Source organism: Pan paniscus, chromosome 3, assembly GCF_029289425.2.
Source record: "Pan paniscus chromosome 3, NHGRI_mPanPan1-v2.0_pri, whole genome shotgun sequence".
In the NCBI taxonomy this organism is placed as follows: Eukaryota; Metazoa; Chordata; class Mammalia; order Primates; family Hominidae; genus Pan; species Pan paniscus.
Genome location: NC_073252.2, coordinates 125,710,025 through 125,736,281, shown reverse-complemented (window position 1 = coordinate 125,736,281; position 26,257 = coordinate 125,710,025). Strand labels below are relative to the sequence as shown.

Below are 26,257 nucleotides of genomic sequence, written 5' to 3'. Positions count from 1 at the left end.
TCCGCGTCCCCGGTCCCTGCCTCCAGGCGCGTACACGGCGCGCTAAGAGGCGCGGGGAGCTCTTAGCGCACCTACTACTTAACCGGACCGGCTACTTACTGGCCGCCAGGTGGAAGCCTGCGATCGAGCTGGCCGGGCCTCCCAGCACCGCCGCTCTCCAGGCTCCCTTTCGAGGACTCAACTTTGGTCCAGCCTCAATCGCAGCTCCGGTAACCTTTCCAGGAACCGAAATGCTAGATACAGCGGAAAGAGAAACGGAGGGAGGAAGACTAACCCGGAGCGGGGCGGCGCGGCAGTTTGGACACGCCCCGAGCTCTCCTGGGCTCTCAGTCCCCGTCAGGATGGGAGGCGCGTGCCGAGGGAGGAGGCTGAGGACACAGCCTCCTTTCGCCCTGCGCTGCCCGGCCTTCAGCGTGACCCCGCCTATGACCTCGGGGCGTTCCGCCTACGTCTGAGCGTCAGGTGCGCACGCGCACTTACAGGCTTGTTTTGCCAGCTTCACGCCACCCGGGATGGGAGAAAGCAGGTGTCGCGAGAGTTGGGCGCAAGACGCCTTGTAGGGAGTGTAGCTATGGCCGGCCTGCGGAACGAAAGTGAACAGGAGCCGCTCTTAGGCGACACACCTGGAAGCAGGTGAGCGGATCCTGGTGGAGGGACCCCTCAGTCTCCTGCGCTGTTGGGACTGGTTCCTTTCCGGGCGTCACCCGCACTGGGACAAACCCTCGCTGCCAGAGGGGTTCCAGCGCGGTGGGAGCCGGTGGCTGGGTTGTGTGAGCCGAGGAGATTCGCTCCCAACGTAGGAGAAAGGGCGTCTGGCCGCACCGTGCGGTGATGAGCCCGTGGGTTCGAGTGACGGGGCTGGAGAAACCCAGGCTGCTGCTTTGCCTGTTGCAGCACCCAAGCTGAGAGGTGACAGCGTGCTGGCAGTCCTCACAGCCCTCGCTCGCTCTCCAGGCCTCCTCTGCCTGGGCTCCCACTTTGGCGGCACTTGAGGAGCCCTTCAGCCCACCGCTGCACTGTGGGAGCCCCTTTCTGGGCTGGCCAAGGTGGGAGCCGGCTCCCTCAGCTTGCAGGGAGGTGTGGTGGGAGAGGCGTGAGCGGGAACCGGGGCTGCGCGCGGCGCTTGCGGGCCAGCTGGAGATCCGGGTGGGCGTGGGCTTGGCGGGCCCCGCACTGGGAGCAGCAGGCCGGCCCTGCCGGCCCCGGGCAATGAGGGGCTTAGCACCCGGGCCAGCGGCTGCGGAGGGTGTACTGGGTCCCCCAGCAGTGCCAGCCCTCTGGCGCTGCGCTCGATTTCTCGCCGGGCCTTAGCTGCCTTCCCGCGGGGCAGGGCTCGGGACCTGCAGCCCGCCATGCCTGAGCCTCCCATCCACTCCGTGGGCTCCTGTGCGGCCCGAGCCTCCCCGATGAGCGCCGCTCCCTACTCCACGGTGCCTAGTCCCATCGACCACCCAAGGGCTGAGGAGTGCGGGTGCACGGCGCGGGACTGGCAGGCAGCTCCACCTGCAGCCCCAGTGCGGGATCCACTGGGCGAAGCCAGCTGGGCTCCTGAGTCTGGTGGAGACGTGGAGAACGTTTATGTCTAGCTCAGGGATTGTAAATACACCAATCAGCTCCCTGTGTCTAGCTCAGGGTCTGTGAATGCACCAATTGACACTCTGTATCTAGCTACTCTGGTGGGACCTTGGAGAACCTTTATGTCTAGCTCAGGGATTGTAACTACACCAATCGGCACTCTGTATCTAGCTCAAGGTTTGTAAACACACCAATCAGCACCCTGTGTCTAGCTCAGGGTTTGTGAATGCACCAATCGACACTCTGTATCTAGCTACTCTGGTGGGGCCTTGGAGAACCTTTCTGCCAACACTCTGTATCTAGTTAATCTAGTGGGGACGTGGAGAACCTTTGTGTCTAGCTCAGGGATTGTAAACGCACCAATCAGCGCCCTGTCAAAACAGACTACTTGGCTCTACCAATCAGCAGGATGTGGGTGGGGCCAGATAAGAGAATAAAAGCAGGCTGCCCACCAGTAGTGGCAACCCGCTGAGGTCACTTTCCACAGTGTGGAAGCTTTGTTTTTTCGCTCTTTGCAATAAATCTTGCTACTGCTCACTCTTTGGGACCACACGGCTTTTATGAGCCGTAACACTCACCGCGAAGGTCTGCAGCTTCACTCCTGAAGCCAGCGAGACCACGGGGAGAAACGAACAACTCCAGACGCGCCGCCTTAAGAGTTGTAACACTCACCACGAAGGTCTGCAGCTTCACTCTTGAGCCAGCGAGACCACGAACCCACCAGAAGGAAGAAACTCTGAACACATCCGAGCATCAGAAGGAACAACTCCAGACGTGCCACCTTAAGAGCTGTTAACACTCACCGCGAGGGTCCGCAGCTTCATTCTTGAAGTCAGTGAGACCAAGAACCCACCAATCCCGGACACAAAGCCACCACATTCTGTATCTTCTGCATTCCATATTTGGCCCTTTGTAGCTGATCACTTTCCAGATTTCACAGTTTCAAAATGATGGTTTTAATCGATACTTGAAGGTATCGGTCTTAGTAATGACCTGCTGCCTAATTGCCTGACATCCTCTTGATAGTTTAACAAATCTGTCCAAAATGAGCTCGCCTTTGTCCTATGCCAAATGTACAAAGAAAGACTAATTTTAAGGCATTGAAGGAATAACGTCAGTATTTTGATCCTTATAATTCTGGTTGTTCTGATCCTAGTTTATGGGCAATGACTCAGGAATGTATACCTAATGTATTTTTACCTTTAGGAAAACGGAATTACTATTTTATTTGAAATATACATAATAATTACCTCAGGTAAATTAATAAATTCAGTTAAACTTCAGCTGTCTATGACCACATTAATTTTTACTCATTTGTTCCCCTTAAGCACCAAACCTTTTGTGAGCACGCTAACTCAAAACCCTTTGGCAAATGTATTTCTCTGGTCCTCGATTTACTAAACAGAGTTTATGCAATGCAGTTTTATCTTTAGTTGATTTTATCTTGAGATCATTAAAATGAGTTTAGATGCTGATATGAATTTTAGTAGAGTGATGTCCTCAGAGCCTATTGAGACATTTGGGACTGTTTGCTTCTATACCAATTTATTTTACACTGCTATACTTTTTTTTTGAGACGGGGTCTTGCTCTGTGGCCTAGTCTGGAGTGCAGTGGTGAGCCTGGAGTGCAGTTTTATCTTTACTTGATTTTATCTTGAGATCATTAAAATGAATATCGATGCTGATATGAATTTTAATAGAGTGATGTCCTCAGAGCCTATTGAGACATTTGGGACTGTTTGCTTCTATACCAATTTATTCTACACTGCTATACTTTTTTTTTGAGACGGGGTCTTTCTCTGTGGGCTAGTCTGGAGTGCAGTGGTGCGATTTTGGCTCACTGCCACCTCTGCCTCCCAGGTTCAAGCGATTCTCCTGCCTCAGCTTCTGGAGTAGCTGGGATTACAGACGCGGGCCACCAGACCCGGCTAATTTTTGTATTTTTGGTAAAGACAGGGTTTCACCAGGTGGCCAGGCTGATCTGGAACTCCTGACCTCAAGTGATCCACCCACCTCAGCCTCCCAAAGTGCTGGTGTAGAAGCAAACAGTCCCAAATGTCTCAATAGGCTCTGAGGCCCGTTGCTATACTTTTTAAGTACTTACGTCTGCTTTTTAGTTTTTCTGACAGACTGTTTTCCTGGCAGACTGTTCTGCATCATGTTTTTGAAATCTGGCAGCAACAGTTGTTTTATTGTTGTTGCTGTCACCATACTCTTTCCACCAGCTTTAATTTGGGGCTTCTTGTTTGTTATAGCTTTGATAACCCTGGATCTATGCTTAATGTAACTGTGTGTCATTACAACCTGGTAGTTCTGACTGAGAGCTAAATGTCTTTCCTACTAGTTAAGTGCATAAGCTTGAGTGCGTGGACTTCGTGATATTTGGTTTTCTCAGAACTCAGAATTCTTTTTTTTTTTTTTTTTTTTTTTTTTGAGACGGAGTCTCGCTCTGTCACCCAGGCTGGAGTGCAGTGGCGCGATCTCGGCTCACTGCAAGCTCCGCCTCCCGGGTTCACGCCATTCTTCTGCCTCAGCCTCCCGAGTAGAGTAGCTGGGACTACAGGCGCCTGTCACCACGTCGGGCTAATTTTTTTTGTATTTTTAGTAGAGACGGGGTTTCACCGTGTTAGCCAGGATGGTCTCGATCTCCTGACCTCGTTATCCGCCCGCCTTGGCCTCCCAAAGTGCTGGGATTACAGGTGTGAGCCACCGTGCCCGGCCTCAGAATTCTTTTTGCTTCGTCCTGGTTTTTAGCTATTTTCCAGATAATTGCAGGATCCCTGAGTTATGTTTAAATGTGGTCTTCTGGTACATTCTGTCACCTTGTACAAAAGAGAATTTTTTTTCATACTCTTAGCTTTGATTTCATCAAAGTGATTGATGCTCATTAGGATCTGTCCAGATTTAGGTGTTCCTGCCAATAATCAATACCTCTGATTGAGGTTCTAGATTTAGCATTTTAAAAACAAAAAGGGAGTATTTTGAAAATAATAAGTATATGTCTTTAAAAACACAAGTATATTCCCTAGTAAAGTGAACCTATGTACAACTAGTTGGCAGGACCTGTTCACTTTGAATATATTGCACAAACATGTCTAGGTCACCACCAACTTTTCCTCACTAACAAGGTTGATTATTATTTGCTGGTCTGGTGGAGCTGGCCTCTTGAATCCTCAGTGCTCCCCACTGACCCCCTCTATGGAGGTTTATTTAAGACAACAGGGGTTGGAAAACATTTCCTGTAAAGTCCCAGATTGTAAATATTTTAGGCTTGTTTAGGGCAAGGGGAAAAATCAAGGATATTATATAGGTGTTTAGATAACCGGAAAACAAATTCCACAAAATTTTTTAGTAATGACATTTAAAATATAATAATAAGTATAATATAGGTTTGTTAATGAAAGGGATAGAATTTGGTGGGGGAGGGGATGACATTTTCCTTAATTGCACTTCAGAGTTGGTGTTTTCTGTCATCAAACTGATAAATATTCATCTGTAAAAACCGTTTGTAGCTCATGTTACTGATCCAAGTTACAAATGATTTCAAATTTTTTTTGCAACCTTAGCCTAGTCTCTGTAAAATTTGTATTATTAGGGCATCTGTCCTTATAGGGCATATCTTTATAGAATATTTTCAGTTTATTTCTGTAACCGTTATACCACTACACTGTTCTGTCACTGAGCACACACTTCTTTCTTTTCTCTCTCTTTTTTATTTATTTATTTTTTTAAGACAGACTGTCTGTTGCCCAGGCTGGAGTGCAGTGGCACAATCTCTGCTCACTGCAACCTCTGCCTCCCAGGTTCAAGTGATTCTCCTGCCTCAGCCTCCTAAGTAGCTGGGGCTACAGGCATCCACCACCACGCCTGGCTAATTTTTGTATTTTTAGTAGAGACAGGGTTTCACCATGTTGGCCAGGCTGATCTTGAACTCCTGACCTCAAGCAGTCTGCCCGGCTTTGGCCTCCCAAAGTGCTGGGATTACAGGCATGAGCCACTGCGCCTGGCCGTTGTTAAATTTTATCTAACTCATTTTGCTGATCAGTTCACTCCACTATATTGTGTATTCCTTTTAGTTTTTAAGTCACAAGTTTGACAAGCATGCTATCATTTGGAGTATTTCAGTTTGTAATAGAAATGTTGAACAGGATAAAACTGTAGTACTACAGTTTTACTGGAAGGAAAATCTCAAATGGGGAACTAATGCCAGAATGCAGCAGTGATTATAGAAAGGAATTTTAAAAGTTAAGCAAATCATCTTAGAAATGCAGCATTCCTTTTTGTACCCGGTCATACAAGAAAGAAGCCTCTGGAAATTCAATCAGATATGTGACATATTTGTCTGAATCATCAAAGCTAAGAAAATGTAATAAATATGGTCACTTGATTGAAGGACAGTTGCATTCTCCTATATTTCTACTGTCTCCAACAAGGTAGAAAGATAATTTTTTTCGTTGAAGTTATACTTTTTTAATTAAAAAAGGAAAAAGTAAATCTTTTTATTTTGAAAAATGTTAAATCTATAGAAAAGATGAAAAAATCACGAACACCTGTATATCCTGTCACTAACTGTTAGCCTTTTCCACACTGCCGAAATCTTTCGGCAGGTACATACACACCCACACGCACCTCTTTTGCCAAACTACCCAAAAGTAGGTTGCAGACATTGTGATACTTTGTCCCAAGTACTTAATTGCAGCTTGCGCCTCCCAAGAACAAAGAAATTCTTTTACGCAATTCCATCACTGTTACAACTAGAAATACAATATTAATTCAAGAATATCATGCAATATATAGTTAATACTCAAGTTTTTCCAGTTGTTCCAAAAATATACCTTATATTCTTTAAAAAAACAAAAATAAAAAAAACCAGGAGCCATATGCAGGAGATAATCAATGTTTATGCATTTGTTTTTAGGTCTTTTTAGACTCCCCTAACCTAAAACTCTCCTTTGACCTATCTCTTTCTTGTCACCATTAAAATCTTTGAAGAGTCTAGGTCAGGTTTTCTGCAGAACATCTAATATTCTGGATTTATGGACTGTTTATTTCAAAATAGATCCTGGTCAAACATTTCTGGCAAGAATATCACATGGGTTATGTTGAGAACACCCCACTACGTTACATCAAAAGGTACAGGATGCCAGGACATCCCACTACTAGGAATGCCAAACATGACCACTTGTTAAGAGGGTGACTGCTATATCTTTCAATTATAAAGATTCATGTTCCATTTTGTAATTAGTAAGCAGACACTGGGGTGACATTTGAGGGCCTTTGACTATCCTCTCCTTAACAATCTTCCAGTCAGTTGTTTTAGCATCCATTGATGATCCTTCCATTATAGCATAGAAAGTGGCCATTAAATTATTATTTTCTAATTTTATCCTTTCAATATTTAATAATTGTCATTTGTCATTAAAAGAAGAAAGATTTTGACTGAGCTCTAAATCAGTCACTCAAACAATTTTATTATTTTTTTTAGAATCAAATAATTTACTTCTTGATTCCCTAACTTAGATATATCTGGTTTTTTATTCAAATTCTAGTATATTGATTTCAAAGTATGGGCATCTGGGGTTCTGGTATTTTTCTCAGGTAAGCTACATTATTTTTATTTTTTTCTTATCTTCTTTGACTCAGAAGAGGTTTGTTTATATGGAATGACATATATAGTGTTAAACACTTTAAATATATTAGGAACTAATATGTTTGGCATATAATACATCTAAAAACATTGTTTCTCTTCTTCCTTTCCTCTTTACCACTCCCAACCATATCACGTTTGAAAAAAAAAAGTTTCTTTTTTGAAGACTAATTTGACAGTTCTAAGGCTTATTTTTAAGAAATTAATCTTGGAACATAAGAAGGCATTTTGTCTGTTCTGCATGTCTTGATTATTTGAAAAGATAATGCTCACATTAAGGTGAACTTGTTAACTCTTTCTATTGTGTGTGTGAAAATGTAATGAGTATATAGACTCATGTGTCACCTAATGGAGGTAAGATATCTACTTAGTATACATGCCTTTGGTCCAGATCAGACGCTTATCCAAAAGATCACTTAAGTCTGGGGAGTCATGGTCTCTCTTTGGTCTGCTGATAAAATTTATCTGGTAACCCATTTAGGAGGTCCCAGGGCTGAAAATGTCTTAGGTTACGTTAAACCTTCCTGGTATCATTCCTATTTTCTGAAGTAGGAAGCCAAAACAGCTTCCTGCAGCAATTTAATTTGCTGTCATCAAGTAGAGCATGTTATAATGATGACAGTTATTATTTTTTAGTACTTAGTAGCTACGGGGGATCTAGTTGTAGCTAGTTTATTTGATTTATCTTGATGTAATTTATTCATTTTTACAAATTGCAACACTCTTGATTAATAAATCTGTGCATGTCAATGGTAGCAAAATAACTGCCTTGCAAAAAGTTTCCTCTTTTAAAACTATACTGTTTCCCAAATTTCTGTATACAATAATGCATATATACAATCCATGGAAATTCAAAAAAATAATGCTTATTCATAGATAAATTAGTGTAGCAGAATCAATATTAGTAAATTCTACCTCTATCACATCATTTTCATAACTAGAGAATAAAACTGTTGACACTTAAGATCCACATGTAATGAGATACATTTATACTACTTTTTTCTTCTTTACACCTAGAGAATGGGACATTTTAGAGACTGAAGAGCATTATAAGAGCCGATGGAGATCTATTAGGATTTTATATCTTACTATGTTTCTCAGCAGTGTAGGTAAGTATTAGAAATACATAATTTTAACAATTCAGATCAGATGTCATATTTTAACTTCATTTACTTCATTTACTTTCGTTGCCTCTGAAATTATCTTTATTGTGCTAAAAAATACGTGACATAAATTTACTGTGTTACCATATCTAAGTTCAATAGCCTTAAGTATATCCACATTGTTGTGCAACCAATCCCTAGAACATTTTCATCTTGCAAAAGAGAAACTCTATACCCATTAAACAACTCCCTATTTTCCCATCCCCCAAGCCCTAGCAACCATCATTCTACTTTGTTTCTTGGAATTTGACTATTCTAGATAGCTCATATAAATGGAATTATATAGTATTTTTTTTCTTGTGATGAGATTATTTCACTCAGTGTCCTCAAGTTGGTTCATGTTGCACTTGTGATAATTTCCTTTTATTTAAAGGCTGTATAGTTCATTATATGTATTCTAGGGTAGGAGAAATTTTTCCTCTATTCTCCTATGTGCCTAAGGCTTGTGAATTAAGCTGACAAAAGAAAGACTAACAGTTAAAAAAGTATACAAATTTATTTGATGTTAATATTTTTTAATGAAAAGAAACAAATAACATTAAGGAATGTACATACAAACGAAACTAGACAACTACTAAGAGTCCCTAACACTTTCATGTACTCACAAAAGTATTTCATCTTTTTTTTTTTTTTTTTGAGACGGAGTTTCACTCTTGTTGCCCAGGCTGGAGTGCAATGGCACGATCTCAGCTCACTGCAACCTCCACCTCCCAGATTCAAGCGATTCTCCTGCCCCAGCCTGCCAAGTATCTGGGATTACAGGCATGTGCCACCACCCCTGGCTAATTTTGTATTTTTAGTAGAGACGGGATGTCTCCATGTTGGTCAGGCTGGTCTCGAACTCCCAATCTCAGGTGATCTGCCCACCTCGGCCTCCCAAAGTGCTGCGATTACAGGCGTGAGTCACCGCCCCCAGTTAAAAATATTTCATCTTTTTTCTTTCTTTTTTTTTTCAAGACGGAGTTTCGCACTTTCGCCCAGGCAGGAGTGCAGTGGCGCGATCTCGGCTCACTGCAAGCTCCGCCTCCCAGGTTCGCGTGATTCTCCTGCCTCAGCCTCCCGAGTAGCTGGGACTACAGACACCCGCCACCACGCTAATTGTTTTATATTTTTAGTAGAGACGGGGCTTCACTGTGTTAGCCGGGATGTCTTGATCTCCTGACCTCGTGATCTGCCAGACTCAGCCTCCCAAAGTGCTGGAATTACAGGCCTGAGCCACCGCACCTGGCCAAAAGTATTTCATCTTTACAGCCATCAGTCAATTATTTGTTCTGCTACTTCTTGAAGATGTGCAAAATTTCTTTTTAAAAAAATTTTATTATTTATTATTATTTATTCATTTTTTGAGGTGGAGTCGCCTAGGCTGGAGTGCAGTGGTGTGATCTCGGCTCACTGCAACCTCTGCCTCCTGGGTTCGAGCAATTCTTGTGCCTTAGCCTCCCGAGTAGCTGGGACTACAGGCGCACGCTATCACGCCCAGCTAATTTTTTTGTATCTTTAGTAGAGATGGGGTTTCACGGCGTTAGCCAGGATGGTCTCGATCTCGTGACCTCATGATCTGCCCGCCTCAGCCTCCCAAAGTGCTGGGATTACAGGTGTGAGCCACCCCGCCTGGCCAGTGCAAAATTTCTTAAGTTTAAATATACAGTCTTAATTATACCTGTGTCTTAATGTCCCAAGACAGATTGTAGGTAACAGAATCTCAATTGTGCCTCAAAGAATTAACAACAAAACAAAATTCAATCTATTCTCTGCATTCAGGCAGAAAGGGGGAGAGCAGAGAACCCTTCCTGCATCTGCTATTTCTCGGTTGCCTTCAGTTTGAGATAATTAATATGGCAAAACAGCAGATTTTTGGAGTAGCATACTCTGATTGCCTTCAGTATATACCACTTTTTTTTTTTTTTTTTTTTTTGAGACAAAGTCTCGCTCTGTCGTCCAAGCTGGAGTGCAGTGGTGTGATCTTGGCTCACTGAAACCTCCACCTGCGGGGTTCAAGCAATTCTCTGCCTCAGCCTCCCAGGTAGCTGGGATTACAGTCACCCACCACCATGCCCGGCTAATTTTTGTATTTTTAGTAGAGATGGGGTTTCACCATCTTGGCCAGGCTGGTCTTGAACTCCTGACCTCGTGATCCACCGGCCTCAGCCTCCCAAAGTGCTAGGATTACAGCCTAGCCTGGCCTACCACATTTTGTTTAGCCATTTATCTGTCGATGGACATTTGGGTTGCTTCCACCTCTTGGCTGTTGTGAATAGTGCTGCTGTCAATATGGGTGTGCAAATATCTCTTCAAGATCCTGCTTTCAGTCCTTTTGGGTATATATCCAGAAGTGAAATTGCTGGATCATATTATAATTTTCTTTTTAATTTTTTAATTTTTTGGAAAATTGCCATACTGTTTTCCATAGCAGCCGTACCATTTTATTTACATTCTCAACAACAGTCAGGGTTCCAATTTTTTCACATCCTTGCCAACGTTAACTTTCTTTTGGATAGTAGTCATCCTAGTGGATGAGATGGTATCTTGTTTTGATTTGCATCTCCTTAATGATTAGTGATGTTGAACATGTTTCTTGTGCTTTCTGTCCATTTGTATATCTTCTTTGGAGAAGTGTTTGTTCAAGACCATTGCCCATTTATTAGTTGGATTTTTTGTTGTTGAGTTGTAGGAATTCTTTATATACTCTGAATGTTAGCCCCTTATCCAATATATGATTTGTAAATATTTTCTCCCATTCCAGGACTCTTCTATTCAGTGTGCTAAATGTATCCTGTGATTCACAGAAGTGTTAAATACTGATGTAGTCCACCTTCTCTGTTTTTTTCTTTTTGAGACAGAGTCTTGCTTTGTTGCCCAAGTTGGAGTGCAATGGCACTATCTCGGCTCGCTGCAACCTCCCGCTTTCGGGTTCAAGCTATGCTTGTGCCTCAGCCTCCCTGGTAGCTGGGACTGCAGGTGTGTGCCACCACACCTGGCTAATTTTTGTATTTTTAGTAGAGACGGGGTTTTGCCATTTTTGCCAGGCTGATCTCAAACTCCTGACCTCAGGTAGTCCACCTGCCTTGGCCTCCCAAAGTGCTGGGATTACGGGCATGAGCCCCACACCTGGCTGTTTTTATCTTTTGTTGCCTCTGAACCTCAGCTTATTTTTATATTGATAAAACATACAAAAAGTAAAATACAAGAATCTCAATTTGTATTGCTTGATGTATTTTAACCTATTCACATTATTTCTGAATATGTAGTTACTAAAAAGTAAAACTTCATGAGGAAAACTTTTCAAAATATTAAACATCTATAACCATGTTAAAAGGATGGGATGAGAATATATAGGAATGATCAATATTCTGATAGTTTTTAAAGGACTGTTTTAGGAAATGAATTTTTTTCCAAGTAGAAACCCTCTAAATCTATAGGCACTGATGTTACAAGTGGTCTCTTTCCCCTGAGAGGAATTAAGGAAGGTCATTTTACTAAATTGCTTTCCATATATTTTCTATATATATTTCCATATATTTTCCATATATTTTCTATTTACCCCAATCATCCTGTTTTCTCTCACTTGCCAAAGTTGTGCATGATTCAGTACTGGGTAAAAAGAAAAGTGAATGGTAAAGGATATTTTCAACAATTCTTTATAATACACTTTCACCTTGCATTGTGTATCAGTTAGAATGACTTGTGCAGGGCCAGGCAAGGTGGCTCACGTCTGTAATCCCAGCACTTTGCAAGGCTGAGGCAGGCGGATCACGAGGTCAGGAGTTTGCGACCAGCCTGGCCAATATGGTGAAACCCCATCTCTACTAAAAATACACTTGAACCCAGGAGGCAGAGGTTGCACTGAGCCAAGATCACACCACTGCACTCCAGCCTGGGCCACAGAGCGAGATTCCGTCTCAAAAAAAAAAAAAAGAATGCCTTGTGCAAATATCAGAAAAAGTGCTGAATCAGTTGGCTTATACTGTAACGTAATTTATTCTTTTTTTTTTTTTTTGAGCTGAGTGCAGTGGCACGATCTTGGCTCACTGCAACCTCAGCCTCCCGTGTTGAAACGATTCTCCTGCCTCAGCCTTCCAAGTAGCTGGGATTACAGGCATGCGGCACCATGCCCAGCTAATGTTGTATTTTTAGTAGAGACGGGGTTTCTCCATGTTGGTCAGGCTGGTCTTGAACTCCCGACCTCAGGTGATCCGCCCGCCTCAGCCTCCCAAAGTGCTAGGATTACAGGTGTGACCTGTAAATTTCTAAACCAACATCAACTAAGATGATGGGATTACTCCAGTTGAATTTTTTAGACTAATCAGAATGTACCCTCTGGGATCGAACATGGAGAGAGTTTCTCTTAGACCATGAGGCTTTGTTGAGGAAGTATGGATACCTGAATAGAACTGGGGTTCCATCAAGAAGGTGGAAGGGGCCAATGGATACTGTTTTGGTAGCAATGCCTGCAATTGATTTATTTTTCCATTTTAAACACTTCTGGTTTTTAGTACTCAATTATCTAAAATTATAAGAAACAATTTCAAATTCAACAGCAAAAAAAGAAAATTATTTTAACTTTAGATTTTTTTTTTTTTTTTTTTTGAGGTGGAGTCTCACTCTGTCTTCCAGGCTGAAGTGCAGTAGCACGATCTCAGCTCACCTCAACCTCTGCCTCCTGGGTTCAAGCGATTCTCCTGCCTCAGCCTCCTGAATAGATGAGACTACAGGCGCCTGCCACCACGCCCAGCTAATTTTTGTATTTTTAGTAGAGACGGGGTTTCACCATGTTGCCATTGCTGGTCTTGAACTCCTGACTTCAAATGATCTGCCTGCCGCAGTCTCCCAAAGTGCTTGGATTACAGGCATCATCCACTGTGCCTGGCCAACTTTAGATTTTAATTGGCATGTTAAACATTTTGTTTACAAATTTCTGTACTCCAAAATTGTAGCCTTGATTTAAAAGATTAATTGGTGCTTTCAGTCCTTTACTGATCAAAGTAACTATGTCAATTCAAAATACTTTAAAATGAAGCTAATATTTATTTATTTTTATTTATTTATTTTTTTGAGACAGAGTCTTGCTCTGTCACCCAGGCTGGAGTGCAGTAGCGCAATCTCTGCTCACTGCAAGCTTCGCCTCCCAGGTTCACGCCATTCTCCTGCCTCAACCTCCCAAGTAGCTGGGACTACGATGCATGCCGCTACACCCAGATAATTTTTTGTATTTTTAGTAGAGACAGGGTTTCACTGTGTTAGCCAGGATGGGCTCGATAGCCTGACCTCATGATCCGCCCACCCAGGCCTCCCAAAGTGCTGGGATTACAGGCATGAGCCACCGTGCCTGGCCTGAAATGAAGCTAATAATTAAATTATGTTTTAAAATAGGGTTTATATAAGGAATGTACATGTACACCATGGATGAATCTTGAAAATATAATGCTAAGGCCAGGCGCGGTGGCTCACACCTGTAATCCCAGCATTTTAGGAGGCCGAGGCAGGCGGATTGCAAGGTCAGGAGATTGAGACCATCCTGGCCAACATGGTGAAACCCCATCTCTACGAAAAATACAAAAAATTAGCTGGGTGTGGTGGCACGTGCTTGTAATCCCAGCTACTCGGGAGACTGAGGTGTGAGAATCGCTTGAACCCGGGAGGCGGAGATTGCAATGAGCCGAGATTGCGCCACTGCACTCCAGCCTGGTGACATAGCGAGACTCTGTCTCAAAAAAAAAAAAAAATACTAAGTGAAAGAAGACAAGACAAAAGACCATGTATTATATTATTCTATTTGTATGAAAATACAGATAAAACTCTATAGAGTACAAACAAAGTACATTAGTGGTTGTTTACAGCTGGCAGGAGAGGGGATGAAACAGGGTGATAGCTGAAGGGTATAGAGTTTTTTTTGAGGTGACAAATGTGTTCTAAAATTGACAGTAATGGCTGGGCGCAGTGGCTAATGCCTGTAATCCCAACACTTTGGGAGGCGAGGCACGCAGATCACCTGAGGTCAGGAGTTCGAGACCAGCCTGGTCAACATGGTGAAACCTCATCTCTACTAAAGTACAAAAATTAGCCTGGTGTGGTGGCAGGAGCCTCTAATCCCAGCTGCTCGGGAGGCTGAGGCAGGAGAATCGCTTGAATCCAGGAGTTGGAGGTTGCAGTGAGCCGAGATCGGGTCACTACACTCCAGCCTGGGCGACAAGAAACTCTGTCTCAAAAAATAAATAAATCAAATAAAATTGACTGTAATGATGGTTGCACATATCTGTGATTATATTAAAACCCATTGTGATTATATTAAAACCCATTGAATTGTATACTTTAAATGCATAATTGTATGATATGGGAATTATATATCTCAACAGCTATTTTTTAAATTTATTTTTTCTTTTTTTTCCTTTTTTTTTTTTGAGACAGACTGGAGTGCAGTGGTGCAATCTTGGCTCACTACAACCTCCGCCTCCGTGTTCAAGCAATTCTCCTGCCTCAGCCTCCTGAATGGCTGGGATTACAGGCATGTGCTACCATGCCCAGCTAATTTTTGTTTTTTTTTTTGTAGAGACGGGGTTTCTCCATGCTGGCCAGGCTGGTCTCAAACTCCTGGCCTCAAGTGATTCACCCACCTCGGCCTTCCAGAGTTCTGGGATTACAGGCGTGAGACACTGTGCCCAGCCTCAGTAAAGCCATTTTGAAGAACAGGCTTTATAGAATTTCTTGATTTGCCCAACATTTATTTATTCATTTTTAATTTTTTTTGAGATGGAGTCAAGCTCTGTCACCCATGCTGGAGTGCAGTGGTGCGATGTTGGCTCACTACAACCTACTCCGCCTCCTGGGTTCAAGCAATTCTTCTACCTCAGCCTCCTAAGTAGCTGGGATTACAGGCATGTGCCACCATGCCCGGCTAATTTTTATATTTTTAGTAGAGACAGGGTTTCACCATGTTGGCCAGGCCGGTCTCAAACTCCTGACCTTAGGTAATCTGCCTGCCTCAGCCTCCCAAAGTGCTGGGATTACAGGCATAAGTCACTGCTGGCTGCATTTGCCTAACATTTAAAATTGACAGATAGTGTTGGAGTTAATCATTATAGTTTTCATGTAGTAAAGGCTAGCAGAAATAGTGAATTTTCTTTTAAGGTATGGCCATCTTGAAGTATTCTGGTTTTCTACAGCCCCCCTGTAGATGATCATTTTCCTTATTCCTGCTCTTCCCTTCAGTCAATTATCTCCTCCAAACAACACAGGATAGAAGCCTAGCACTTCCTGTCTAACAAAATAGCCTTTCCTCCATTCATTTCTGCTATAAAAACTTAACAAAGCTTTTGGTTATTTCCATTTACAGTAAAAGCACATGAGTATGGAGAAATAGATCCTCTGCTTTTTTGTATTTGTTATTAATTATGATGAGGGACTGTAATTGTATGTTCTTTTAGTCTTTATTTTTCTTCTGATAATTAAAATCTCATTGCCTCATAAATTAGGCATTTGTATGCATAGATTTTAGGTTCAGAATATTTTAAAATCCATGCCACAGTTCAGAAAATTGTATCTGTAATAATGATTAAATTATTATAAGTATAAATAACCTAGTTTGCTTCTTCACAGGGTTTTCTATAGTGATGATGTCCATATGGCCATATCTCCAAAAGGTTTGTACATTTCAATCTATTTTTCCCTTATAGCTACAGTAGTAGTAACTCTTACGTAGTTAAGCATTTTCTAAAGAGTCTCTTTCGTATTCTATGGTTTAATCTTTACAAGAATAATGAGATAATAGTTCCTTAAAAGAGGCTTATAAGTAATGTGACCATATGCTTTATTGTGCAAGCCAGAACACTTTTGTAGTGAAGAGACTGCTATATAAGGAAAAATAGGATCATACCCAGATAGTCCCAGGCAAAGGTAGATGTATGGTCACCTACTCAGAAGCCACATTCATATTCCATCATTACCTCTTCCCTAATAAAAAGGAAACTAGTAATAGTCTGAATTCCTAAAGTGTGTAAATGATATTTTTGTGGAATAATTTAACGCTTTTCCCATAAAATTAATTTGGGCTATCAGGTAACATTGTAAAGACTAGAACATATGTATTTTTTGATGCTGTTATTACTAGAAGGGGAAGAGGGGATGACATGAATATGTAAGTTTGTTAGGTAGCTTAACATCAGTTGATCATCAGGTCCTGTCAGTTCTATCTTAAATCTCCAGGAAGAAACTTAACTAAAAATCAGTATATAAGTTGGTTACATAATTCATCTGTAACAATGTTTTAGTAAAGGTTCTTAAAGAGTTCCTCTGTATTTCCTAACCTACTCCTTAACCTACTACTATCTGATTAACTTTTCTGCTGTCCTGAAACTGCTCTTGTAAGGTTTCCAATTACTTAATTGTTGATCACGAAATACTTTTCAGTCCTTATTTTAGGTGACACCTGGATAGGATTTGACATTGTTGTCCTCTCCTTACTTCCTGAAACCACCTGTATTAGTCTGTTTTCTGTTGCTTATAACAGAATACCCTAAACTAGATAATTTATTTTAAAAAAGGAATTTATTTCTTACTGTTACAGAGGCTGAGAAGTCCTAGTTTGAGAGACCACATCTGGTGAGGGCCTTCTTGCTGGTGGGGACTCTCCGAAGAGTCCCAAGACAGTGTAGGGCATCACATGGTGAAGGGGCTGAGCATGCTAGCTCAGGTCTCTCTTCCTTCTCTTATAAAGCCACCAGTTCCACTCCATGATAACCCATTAATACATAAATGGATTCATTCATGAGGGCACAGCCTTCACGATCCAATTGTTAGTTGGCAGATCTGTGTCTGTACAGGTCTGCAGCAACCTCAGTTTTTGCCTCCTGAAAGAAATAATTCAAGTAAAGGACATAATGCAGAAGGAGAAACTGAGGCAAGTTGTAGAGCAGGAGTGAAAATTTATTAAAAAGCTTTAGAGCAAGAATGAAAGGAAGGAAAAGAAGGAAAGTACACTTGGAAGAGGGCCAAGTGGGCAACTTGAAAGACAAGCGTGCGGTTTCACCTTTTGACTTGGGATTTCATACACTGGCATAATTTTGGGGTCTTGCATTACTTCTCCCCCACTCACCCCACCCCTGAGATCGTATCAGGAAGCTGCTAATTACCAGGTGTTTTCTATTTATTAGAAGGCTGCCTTTTCCTAGCACTAGCTGTGACCAATAATTACTTTAGAGAGCGTTAACAACCGCCTGACCATCACCTAACAGTCTCTCCACACTCCCCATGTGAGGGGCAGGGGAGACCTCTCCTGCCCTGTTCATACCCAACTAGGTACCTAATGTAACACAGTCACTTCTTAAAGGTCCTACCTTTCAATATTTTAATAATATTAATTTAAATATTAATTTCCAAAAAATGAAATCTGGGGGACACATTCAAACCATGGCACCACCTCTTAGCTTCTGTGACATTTCTCTATCCTGGCTTTCCTCTTAACTCTAATGACTTATTCTTAAATTCTTTTGTGTCTTCTTCCTTATCAGTTTATCCCTTGTTGGTTTTTCTATGAGGTTGGAGAGAGAGAGTGTGTGTGTGTGTGTGTGTGTGTGTTCACACGTGCATGTGTGTGTTTTATCCTAGATTCTGAACTTTGTCCCATATTAGATGTATAGCCAACAATTTATTAGATAAATCCATGGTACTTGGACGAACCCAGGCTCCTCAGGTCTTTACACATTTGTCTCCCTTTTTACTGGAATGCTTTTCCTCTCTCCATCTTTCTTTTGCTCTCCCCTTTCTCCTTCCTCACTGTCTTTTATTCACTCTTCAAGGTTTTGCTCCAGTGTCACCTCCTCTGGAAAGCCTTCTCTCTCTCTCTGTTTTTTTTTTTTTTTGCGATGGAGTCTTGCTCTGTTGCCCAGGCTGGCATGCAATGGCGTGATCTTGGTGCGCTGCAATCTCTGCCTTAAGGGTTCAAGCGATTCTCCTGCCTCAGTCTCCCAAGTAGCTGGGACTACAGACGCCAGCTACCACACCCGGCTAATTTTTGTATTTTTAGTAGAGACGGGGTTTCACCATACCGGCCAGGCTGATCTCTACCTGACCTCAGGTGGTCAACCCACCTCGGCCTCCCAAAGTGCTGGGATTTCCACCTCCTGGGTTCAAGCGATTCTCATGCCTCAGCCTTCCAAGTAGCTGGGATTACAGGCACCCGCCACCATTCCTGGCTAATTTTTATAATTTTAGTAGAAGTGGGTTTTCGGCATGTTGGCTAGGCTGATCTCGAACGCCTGACCTCAGGTGATCCTGCCTCAGCCTCCCCAGTTGCTGGGGTTACAGATGTGAGCCACTGCACCTGGCCTGGAAAGCCTTCTCTCACTGTCCCTCACAACAATTTGGGTCAGAAGCTTTTCCTGTATACTCCCGTTTCCCTTTATCATTAGCCCTTAATATGGAGTGTCCTAACACTGTATTTACAGAGAGTTTACTTAACTCCCCTACTAGATTGTCTAGATTGTTAGGATTGTTTTTTTTTTTTTTAATTTTTGCTTTTTTTTTTGTAAATGGAGTCTCGCTCTGTCACCCAGGCTCGAGGTCAGTGATGCAATCTTGGCTCACTGCAGCCTCCACCTCCAAGGTTCAAGTGATTCTCCTGCCTCAGCCTCCCAAGTAGCTGGGATTACAGTCGTGCACCACCACGCCCAGCTAATTTTTGTATTTTTAGTAGAGACAGGGTTTCACTGTGTTGACCAGGCTGGTCTCAAACTCCTGACCTTGGGTGACCCACCACCTCAGCCTCTCAAAGTGCTGGCATTACAAGTGTGAGCCACCATGCCCAGCCCAGTTTTTACGAATTTCTACTTTTTGAAAATGTTCTCCTAAAATATATTTTTAAAGGAATATAAGAAGAAAAGAAATACAAATTTTACTTTTTACTGGTTTAGTGCCATATTTTCATTGCTATTTTGAAAATAATATTACATGAAATTATTACCCATTACACTAAAAATTCTTTCCATGCTGGTAGTCATTGGAATTGGCACAATTCTGGAGCAACGTCGTCTCTACTAAAAAGATATTTTCATGTATCAAAATTCTTAATTTCTTGGCGTTTAGTCTTTTTAGTCAAAATTCTCAAAAGAAGGATATTAGTAGTGATTAGGTCTACTCAGCATACTATGTTGAGTTTTGAAAAGTACTCTCTTTTCTCCAGATATTTTGAAAACTCTTTAAAGAGTCTTGCTATCAGGCCCAGTGCTGTGACTCACGTGCCTGTAATCCCAGCGCTTTGGGAGGCCAAGTTGGGAGGATTGTTTGAGCCCAAGAGTTCAAGACCAGCCTGGGTAACGATATAAGACCTCGTCTCTACAAAAAAATTTAAAAAGTTAGCTGGGTATGGTGGTGCTACTCCCTGTAGTCCCAGCTGCTTGGGAGCCTGAGTTGGGAGGATTTCTTGAGCAAAGGAGTTTGAGGTTACAGTGAGCCAAGATTATGCCACTGTATTCTGGCCTGGGTGACAGAGCCAGACCCTGTCTCAGGAAAAAAAAAAAAAAAAAAAAAAAGTTTTGCTTTCAAACCACTACACATTTAACATTAAAATTGAGTTTTCATTGCTTTTTTGAAAATTAAAATTTTATGTAACATGAAATTATTATTTTCTATTTTAATAGAGATGACAAATGAAGCTAAAGGTAATACAGGGAGAAAATGAAAACCAGAGTACCTAAAATGAAAGATATTTTAACGGCTAGAACTTTAAATATTATGTATCATTATACTTTTGCATATTATTTCTTATTTTTTTCATAAAGAAAAATGCACCTAAATATTTTCACTTTAAATATCTTTAGGGAATTACCAGGCACGGTGGCTCACACCTACAATCCCAGCACTTTGGGAGGCCAAGGCAGGCAGCTCACCTGAGGTCAGGAGTTAAGAGATCAGCCTGGCCAACATGGTGAAACCGCGTCGCTAATAAAAAAAATATAAAAATTAGCTGTGCCCACGTGGTGGCACATGCCTGTAATCTCAGCTACTTGGGAGGCTGAGGCAGGAGAATCGCTTGAACCTGGGAGGTAGAGGTTGTAGTGACCTGAGATCGCACCATTGCACCCCAGCCTGGGCAACAAGATCAAAACTCCGTCTCAAAAGTAAATAAATAAATAAAATAAAATAAATAAATAAATATCTTTAGGGAACAAAAGGTCATAGTTTTCCTTATTAAATTGTTCTACCACTTATCTATATTTGTTTAAATTTATTTCCTAAAATTTAATAAAAGCCATTAAATAGGAAGATTAGAGATAGAATCTTCCTATGTTGCCCAGACTGGAGTGCAGTGGCTTTTCACAGGTACAGTCATAGTGTGTTACAGCCTCCAACTCCTGGGCTCAAGGATCCTTCTACTCTAGACTGCTGAGTAGCTGAGATTACAGGCATGGGCCACTTCGCCTGGCTTAGCCTACCACATATGAAAAAAAGTAATCTGGCTGGGTGCGGTGGCTCATGCCACTAATCCCAATATTTTGGGAGGCCAAGGTGGGAGAATTCCTCCCTCCCGTGGCAGGAGGATTGCTTTGCGAGTTGGAGGCGGGAAGTTCAAGACCAGCCTGGGCAACATAGGGAGACCCTGTCTCTACAAAAATAAAAAAATTAGGTGGGCATGGTGGTGCATACCTGTAGTCCTGGCTACTCAAGAGGCTGAGGCAGGAGGATCACTTGGGCCTCAAAGGTCGAGGCTGCACTGAGCCGCGATCGCACCACTGCGCTACAGCCTGGGTGTCAGAGTGAGACCCTGTCTCAAAAAAAAAATAAAAATAAAAATAAACAATAGTGCCTTTTCTAAGCTAACATTTTCTATTTTTCTGAAAGTATTTTATTTTCTGAGTTGTAGTCATTTGGTTCTCCCCTTAAGTTCATCATGATATGTAAACCCTTTTAAAGTGGTAGAATACTGAGTGGTCTATATAGAACGGAAGAATTTATAACAGGTTTATTGAGATAATTGTCTATCATCTTTTGTGTTTTTATTATCTTCTTTATGCATTTGACTCTTGTGCCTAGTTTTTTTAAAAAAAATGATTTACAGCGCTAATGGCTGTTTAACATATAGGGTAGCATAAGTCTAAAGAATTCTATTTACAAGAATTAAAGAATAGCTTATATTATTTTTCATGATGTTGTTGCTATATGCGTATATAGTGTGTGTGATTATCTTCTTACCAAGGTTTATATGAACCAAAAATTTCCAGTCATTCTTAAAAATGAGCCTCCCAAGCATTTTTCCCTTGTGTACAGTCTATTGTTAGCACATTTAATTGTATTGTCAGAAGTTTGAATCCCTTACTATAAGTAATAGTGTTATAAAACTTATACGTTAGAATTGTTTTTATTTTTTGATAGGAAATCTTACATGGTATGACAAATGTATTTAGTTTTAAACTTTTCTTGGATAACAATTCTTAAAGCACTGTACCTTTTTCTGCAGATTGATCCGACAGCTGATACAAGTTTTTTGGGCTGGGTTATTGCTTCATATAGTCTTGGCCAAATGGTAGCTTCACCTATATTTGGTTTATGGTCTAATTATAGACCAAGAAAAGAGGCTCTTATTGTCTCCATCTTGATTTCCGTGGCAGCCAACTGCCTCTATGCATATCTCCACATCCCAGCTTCTCATAATAAATACTACATGCTGGTTGCTCGTGGATTGTTGGGAATTGGAGCAGGTAAGGTTGTATGTATATGTTTGGTTGTGTCATATTCACATTCATTCTGACATTTATGGCTCACTTTCACCTGGTCTCATCCCCTTTTAAACTCATATTTCACAGTTCAACATACATGTTTCTCATTGTAAACAAATATTTTTCCTATCATTTTACCTTTGCTCATGATGTTCTCATTACCTATAGTTTCTCTTCTGTTCCCATCATTCTTCATCCTTCAAGATTCAGTTTAAACCAGGTGTGGTGGCACGTGCCTATAATACCAGCTACTCAGGAGACTGAGTTAGCAGAATCTCTTGAGCCCAGGAGTTCGAGGCCAGCCTGGGTAACATAGGGAGACCTCCATCTAAAAAAAAAAAAACCCAAAACAAAAATAGATCCAATTCAAGCTCCACATTTTCCACAAAGCCATCTTGGGCTACCCTGCCCCTTAAGAGATTTTTTTCTTCTCTGACATGTCTCTGGCACTTGCTTATAGTATTGTACTGTTTCTATCCTTTCTCACTAACCAGATAATAATTTTTTTTTTTTTTGAAACGGAGTCTTACTCTGTCGCCCAGACTGGAATGCAGTGGCGCAATCTTGGCTCACTGCATCCTCTACCTGCCTGGGTTCAAGCAATTCTCCTGCCTCAGCCTCCCGAGTAGCTGGGATTACAGGCGTCTGCCACTGCCCCTGGCTAATTTTTGTATTTTTAGTAGAGACGCAGTTTCACCATCTTGGCCAGGCTGGTCTTGAACTCCTGACCTCGTGATCCACTCGCCTCGGCCTCCCAAAGTGCTGGGATTACAGGCATGAGCCACCATTCCCAACCTAAACTTTTTGCAATTAGAAAGAATTAACGATACTTTTAAAATATCCTATGCCCCCTAACAGAGTCTCTTGAATGTAATGTACTCAATGAAAATTTTCAGTAAAATTGTTAGTGCATTTTTTTCTGTTTCTTATATTACATGTCTATGCATACAGAGTTTGTAATATTGTAATACTTTTCTTTTAAAAACAGTTGTACAGTTGTAGTAATCAATGGTATGCCATTCACTCAGTGCTTTTTTAGTACTAAGTAAGTTTGATATTCTCTTTTTTTTTTTTTTTTTTTGCACTGTTGCCCAGGCTAGAGTGCAGTGGCGTGATCTTGGCTCATTGCAACCTCAGCCTCCTGGGTTCAAGCAGTTCTTCTGCCTCAGCCTCCTGAGTAGTTGGGACTACAGGTGGATAATTTTTGAATTTTTAGTAGGGACGGGGTTTCACCATGTTGGCCAGGCTGGTCTTGAACTCCTGACCTCAAAATGATCCACCTACCTCAACCTCTGAAAGTGCTGGGATTACAGATGTGAGCCACTGTGCCCGGCTTGGTTTTCTTATGATACCATTTTTTCACTCATTGATATCTTTAACTGTTTTCATATTACCAAAACTAGTATGGTCCATTAATTGATGCATTTGCTTAATAAAAATACCTTACATGCTTTGTGTGATCATAAAGAGGAAGCAGTGACTGTACTGTTGACCAAGATTTCTTCTTCTGTATAAAGTCAAATTGGATTCAATTTTATAAACTGAATGATACTTTCTTTTACTTTGGATTATTGTGTCTTGTTTTTAAGGAAATGTAGCAGTTGTTAGATCATATACTGCTGGTGCTACTTCCCTTCAGGAAAGAACAAGTTCCATGGCAAACATAAGCATGTGTCAAGCATTAGGTTTTATTCTAGGTCCAGGTAGGTGTTCTTCACATGTCATTACTTGAATTTGAATTGGGAAAACTTTTGAGGCTTAAATATTCAGTGTAACCCAAGTATAAAAACTCATAGCTGAAGGGAAAGGGAGGAAAGCTAATTTTTTTTTTAATCCAGGAATGAGGCTACACTGATTTTATCTTGATGCCAATCCACTAAATTAAGTGCTATTAGTCCCCTTTTATAGTTGAGAGTGCCAGTGCATAGAGAATCTAAGTAAATTGTCCAAGGTCACCCTTTTGCTGAGTGTTAAAAAAATTAGTGAGGCCATGCGTGGTGGTCCACACCTGTAATCTCAGCACTTTGGGGGTCTGTGGAAGGCAGATCACCTGAGGTCAGGAGTTTGAGACCAGCCTGGCCAACATGGTGAAACCCCATCTCTACTAAAAATACAAAAATTAGCCAGGTGTGGTGGCGGGCACCTGTAATCCCAGCTACTTGGGAGGCTGAGGCAGGGGAATCGCTTGAACTCGGAGGCAGAGGTTGCAGTGAGCTGAGATCACATCATTGCACTCCAGCTTGGGCAACAAGCGCGAGACTCTGTCTCAAAAAAAATTAATGAGATTTAATATTTCCTCAAGGCAAATTAATTTTCTGCTGAGTAAAGAATCAGTCATTTTCATGCCTAGAATAATATTGAAAAACCATATAATTGGTCCATATTTTGAATATTGAAGTTATGAATATTATCAGTTTGAATCCAACTCAGCTTACTTCATCATTAACACCCCATCTCCCACCCCCAGTTTCCATTACGTTCCTCTATTTAGCCAAAAAGAAAAGGCTCAACAGAAGGGAATCTAATTCACTGTTCACCAAAATCTACTATTTCAGTTTCGTACCCTGAAACAAATACAAGCACAAATGTAGAATAATTGAACTTGAATACTATATTGTAAAGTACATGAGGACATGATTTGAGTCTTTATTTACCAGTCTACCCTCAGTATCTAGCATAATACCTGGTATAGACTTATGTTCTTAGTAAATATTTTTTACCACCTTAAAAGCATTTTAAAGATTATGTCATTTAAAAATTTTGCATTATAGATGAGTAAATGTAAGCCTGAAGAGCTTCGATGACTTTTCCAATAATAAGCCCTCAACAAGCACTAACATTTATTGTGTGCTTACTGTATGCTAGTCACTGTTCTAAGTACAGTAGGTGCAATATTTTAGTTCTCACCCTAGAGTTATATGTGAATTACTATAGAGCCACATATAGAATCTAAATCAGAAGAGCAAACCAGTACTCTTCCAATTGAGTTTTTGCCACAGATCCAAATTAGATTTTGCCACTTCATATTTCTTTAGAGTGCTTTATCCAGCAGTCCAAAAACACTTCTAACTAATGTTTAAAATCACTAAAAAAAACTTCAAATACTAAGGTGGATTATGTATGCTTTTGGATGAAATAATTTTTTTTTTCATTTTACTTGTATATAATACTATGGTCAAATGATAATAAATATATATATATACACACACACACATATATATATATACCATATACAGAATAATATTTAAGATATTTGGTCTAAAATATGATATTTTCATTCTTATAATGAAGCTGATTAAACCTTTATAATTAATTTTTGGAAGAAATTGTATAATTTAAATTGCCTATGGAGATGTTTTGTAAAAAACTGAGAAGTTATGTAAGATACAATTCCTTGTGAATGCATGTAAATCAGTGTTTCACAACCTTTTTTTCACTATTGTCTCCCTAAGGAGCCTTTTTCGGTATTTTTTTCCTACTCTCTTTACCCCATAAAATTTTAGTGCCACAGATGTGTCATATATCTTTTATGTACCATATGTATATCTGTACATACCTGCTTTATACATAAAAAGAGGAAATTTTTTGACCCCCCATCAAGAACCAATTCCATCTGTTGAGAATGCATGATATAGAAGGATGATTCCATAACATTGTTCCCAATTCTGTTGTAAATGTCTTTTTCATTTTTTTATCCTATGCTTCTCATATAATAATTCATCTGTGAAAATTTTATCTTAATAAGTTTTTCAGACTTGTTTTACATTCCTTGGAGAAAAAGGTGTGACATGGGATGTGATTAAACTGCAGATAAACATGTATACAACACCAGTTTTACTTAGCGCCTTCCTGGGAATTTTAAATATTATTCTGATCCTTGCCATACTAAGGTAATTAGATAGAAATGATAAAACTATTTTTGTAGATTGTGAAATTTAATGAGCTTTGTAATTGTTGGAAGATAATTATCCTTATGAAGTGTACGTAGTTTTTTATGTCTATAGTTTGTTTATATTTTTTGGTCAGGTAGTACTAAAGCATGTAATACTGGCAACCAAAAGACAACCTGATAAATGAGAACAGAAAAGGAAGGTCTTTGAAGATTCAAAGTTTGTTTTTTTTGAGACAAGATCTTACTCTGTTGCTCAGACTGGAGGGCAGTGGCA

At 40.9% G+C, this 26,257-nt stretch overlaps 2 protein-coding genes across 9 annotated transcripts in view; one reads left to right on the top strand and one right to left on the bottom strand.

Annotated features, from left to right (window-relative positions):
• The window catches only part of ABHD18 (abhydrolase domain containing 18), a 74,282-nt gene extending 74,050 nt beyond the window's left edge, over nucleotides 1-232 (bottom strand). The window contains exon 1 of the mRNA XM_003823149.6: nucleotides 100-232. The gene's annotated coding sequence lies outside the window, so the exon portion shown is untranslated. The remainder of the gene's footprint in view (nucleotides 1-99) is intronic.
• A 270-nt stretch (nucleotides 233-502) lies between these two features.
• MFSD8 (major facilitator superfamily domain containing 8) overlaps nucleotides 503-26,257 on the top strand; it is a 48,567-nt gene continuing 22,812 nt past the window's right edge. For 3 of the 8 annotated variants that reach the window (XM_063603900.1, XM_008976694.5, XM_057302154.1), the window contains exons 1-5: nucleotides 503-633; nucleotides 8,240-8,331; nucleotides 15,979-16,022; nucleotides 21,833-22,073; nucleotides 25,837-25,981. In XM_063603900.1, coding sequence (XP_063459970.1) covers nucleotides 572-633; nucleotides 8,240-8,331; nucleotides 15,979-16,022; nucleotides 21,833-22,073; nucleotides 25,837-25,981 — 584 coding nt within the window. In that variant the 5' untranslated portion in view covers nucleotides 503-571. Of the gene's footprint in view, nucleotides 634-8,239; nucleotides 8,332-15,978; nucleotides 16,023-21,832; nucleotides 22,074-23,680; nucleotides 23,795-25,836; nucleotides 25,982-26,257 lie in introns of all 8 variants that reach the window. The other 5 variants (XM_008976696.5, XM_008976693.5, XM_008976698.5 and 2 more) reach the window with 3 other exon arrangements.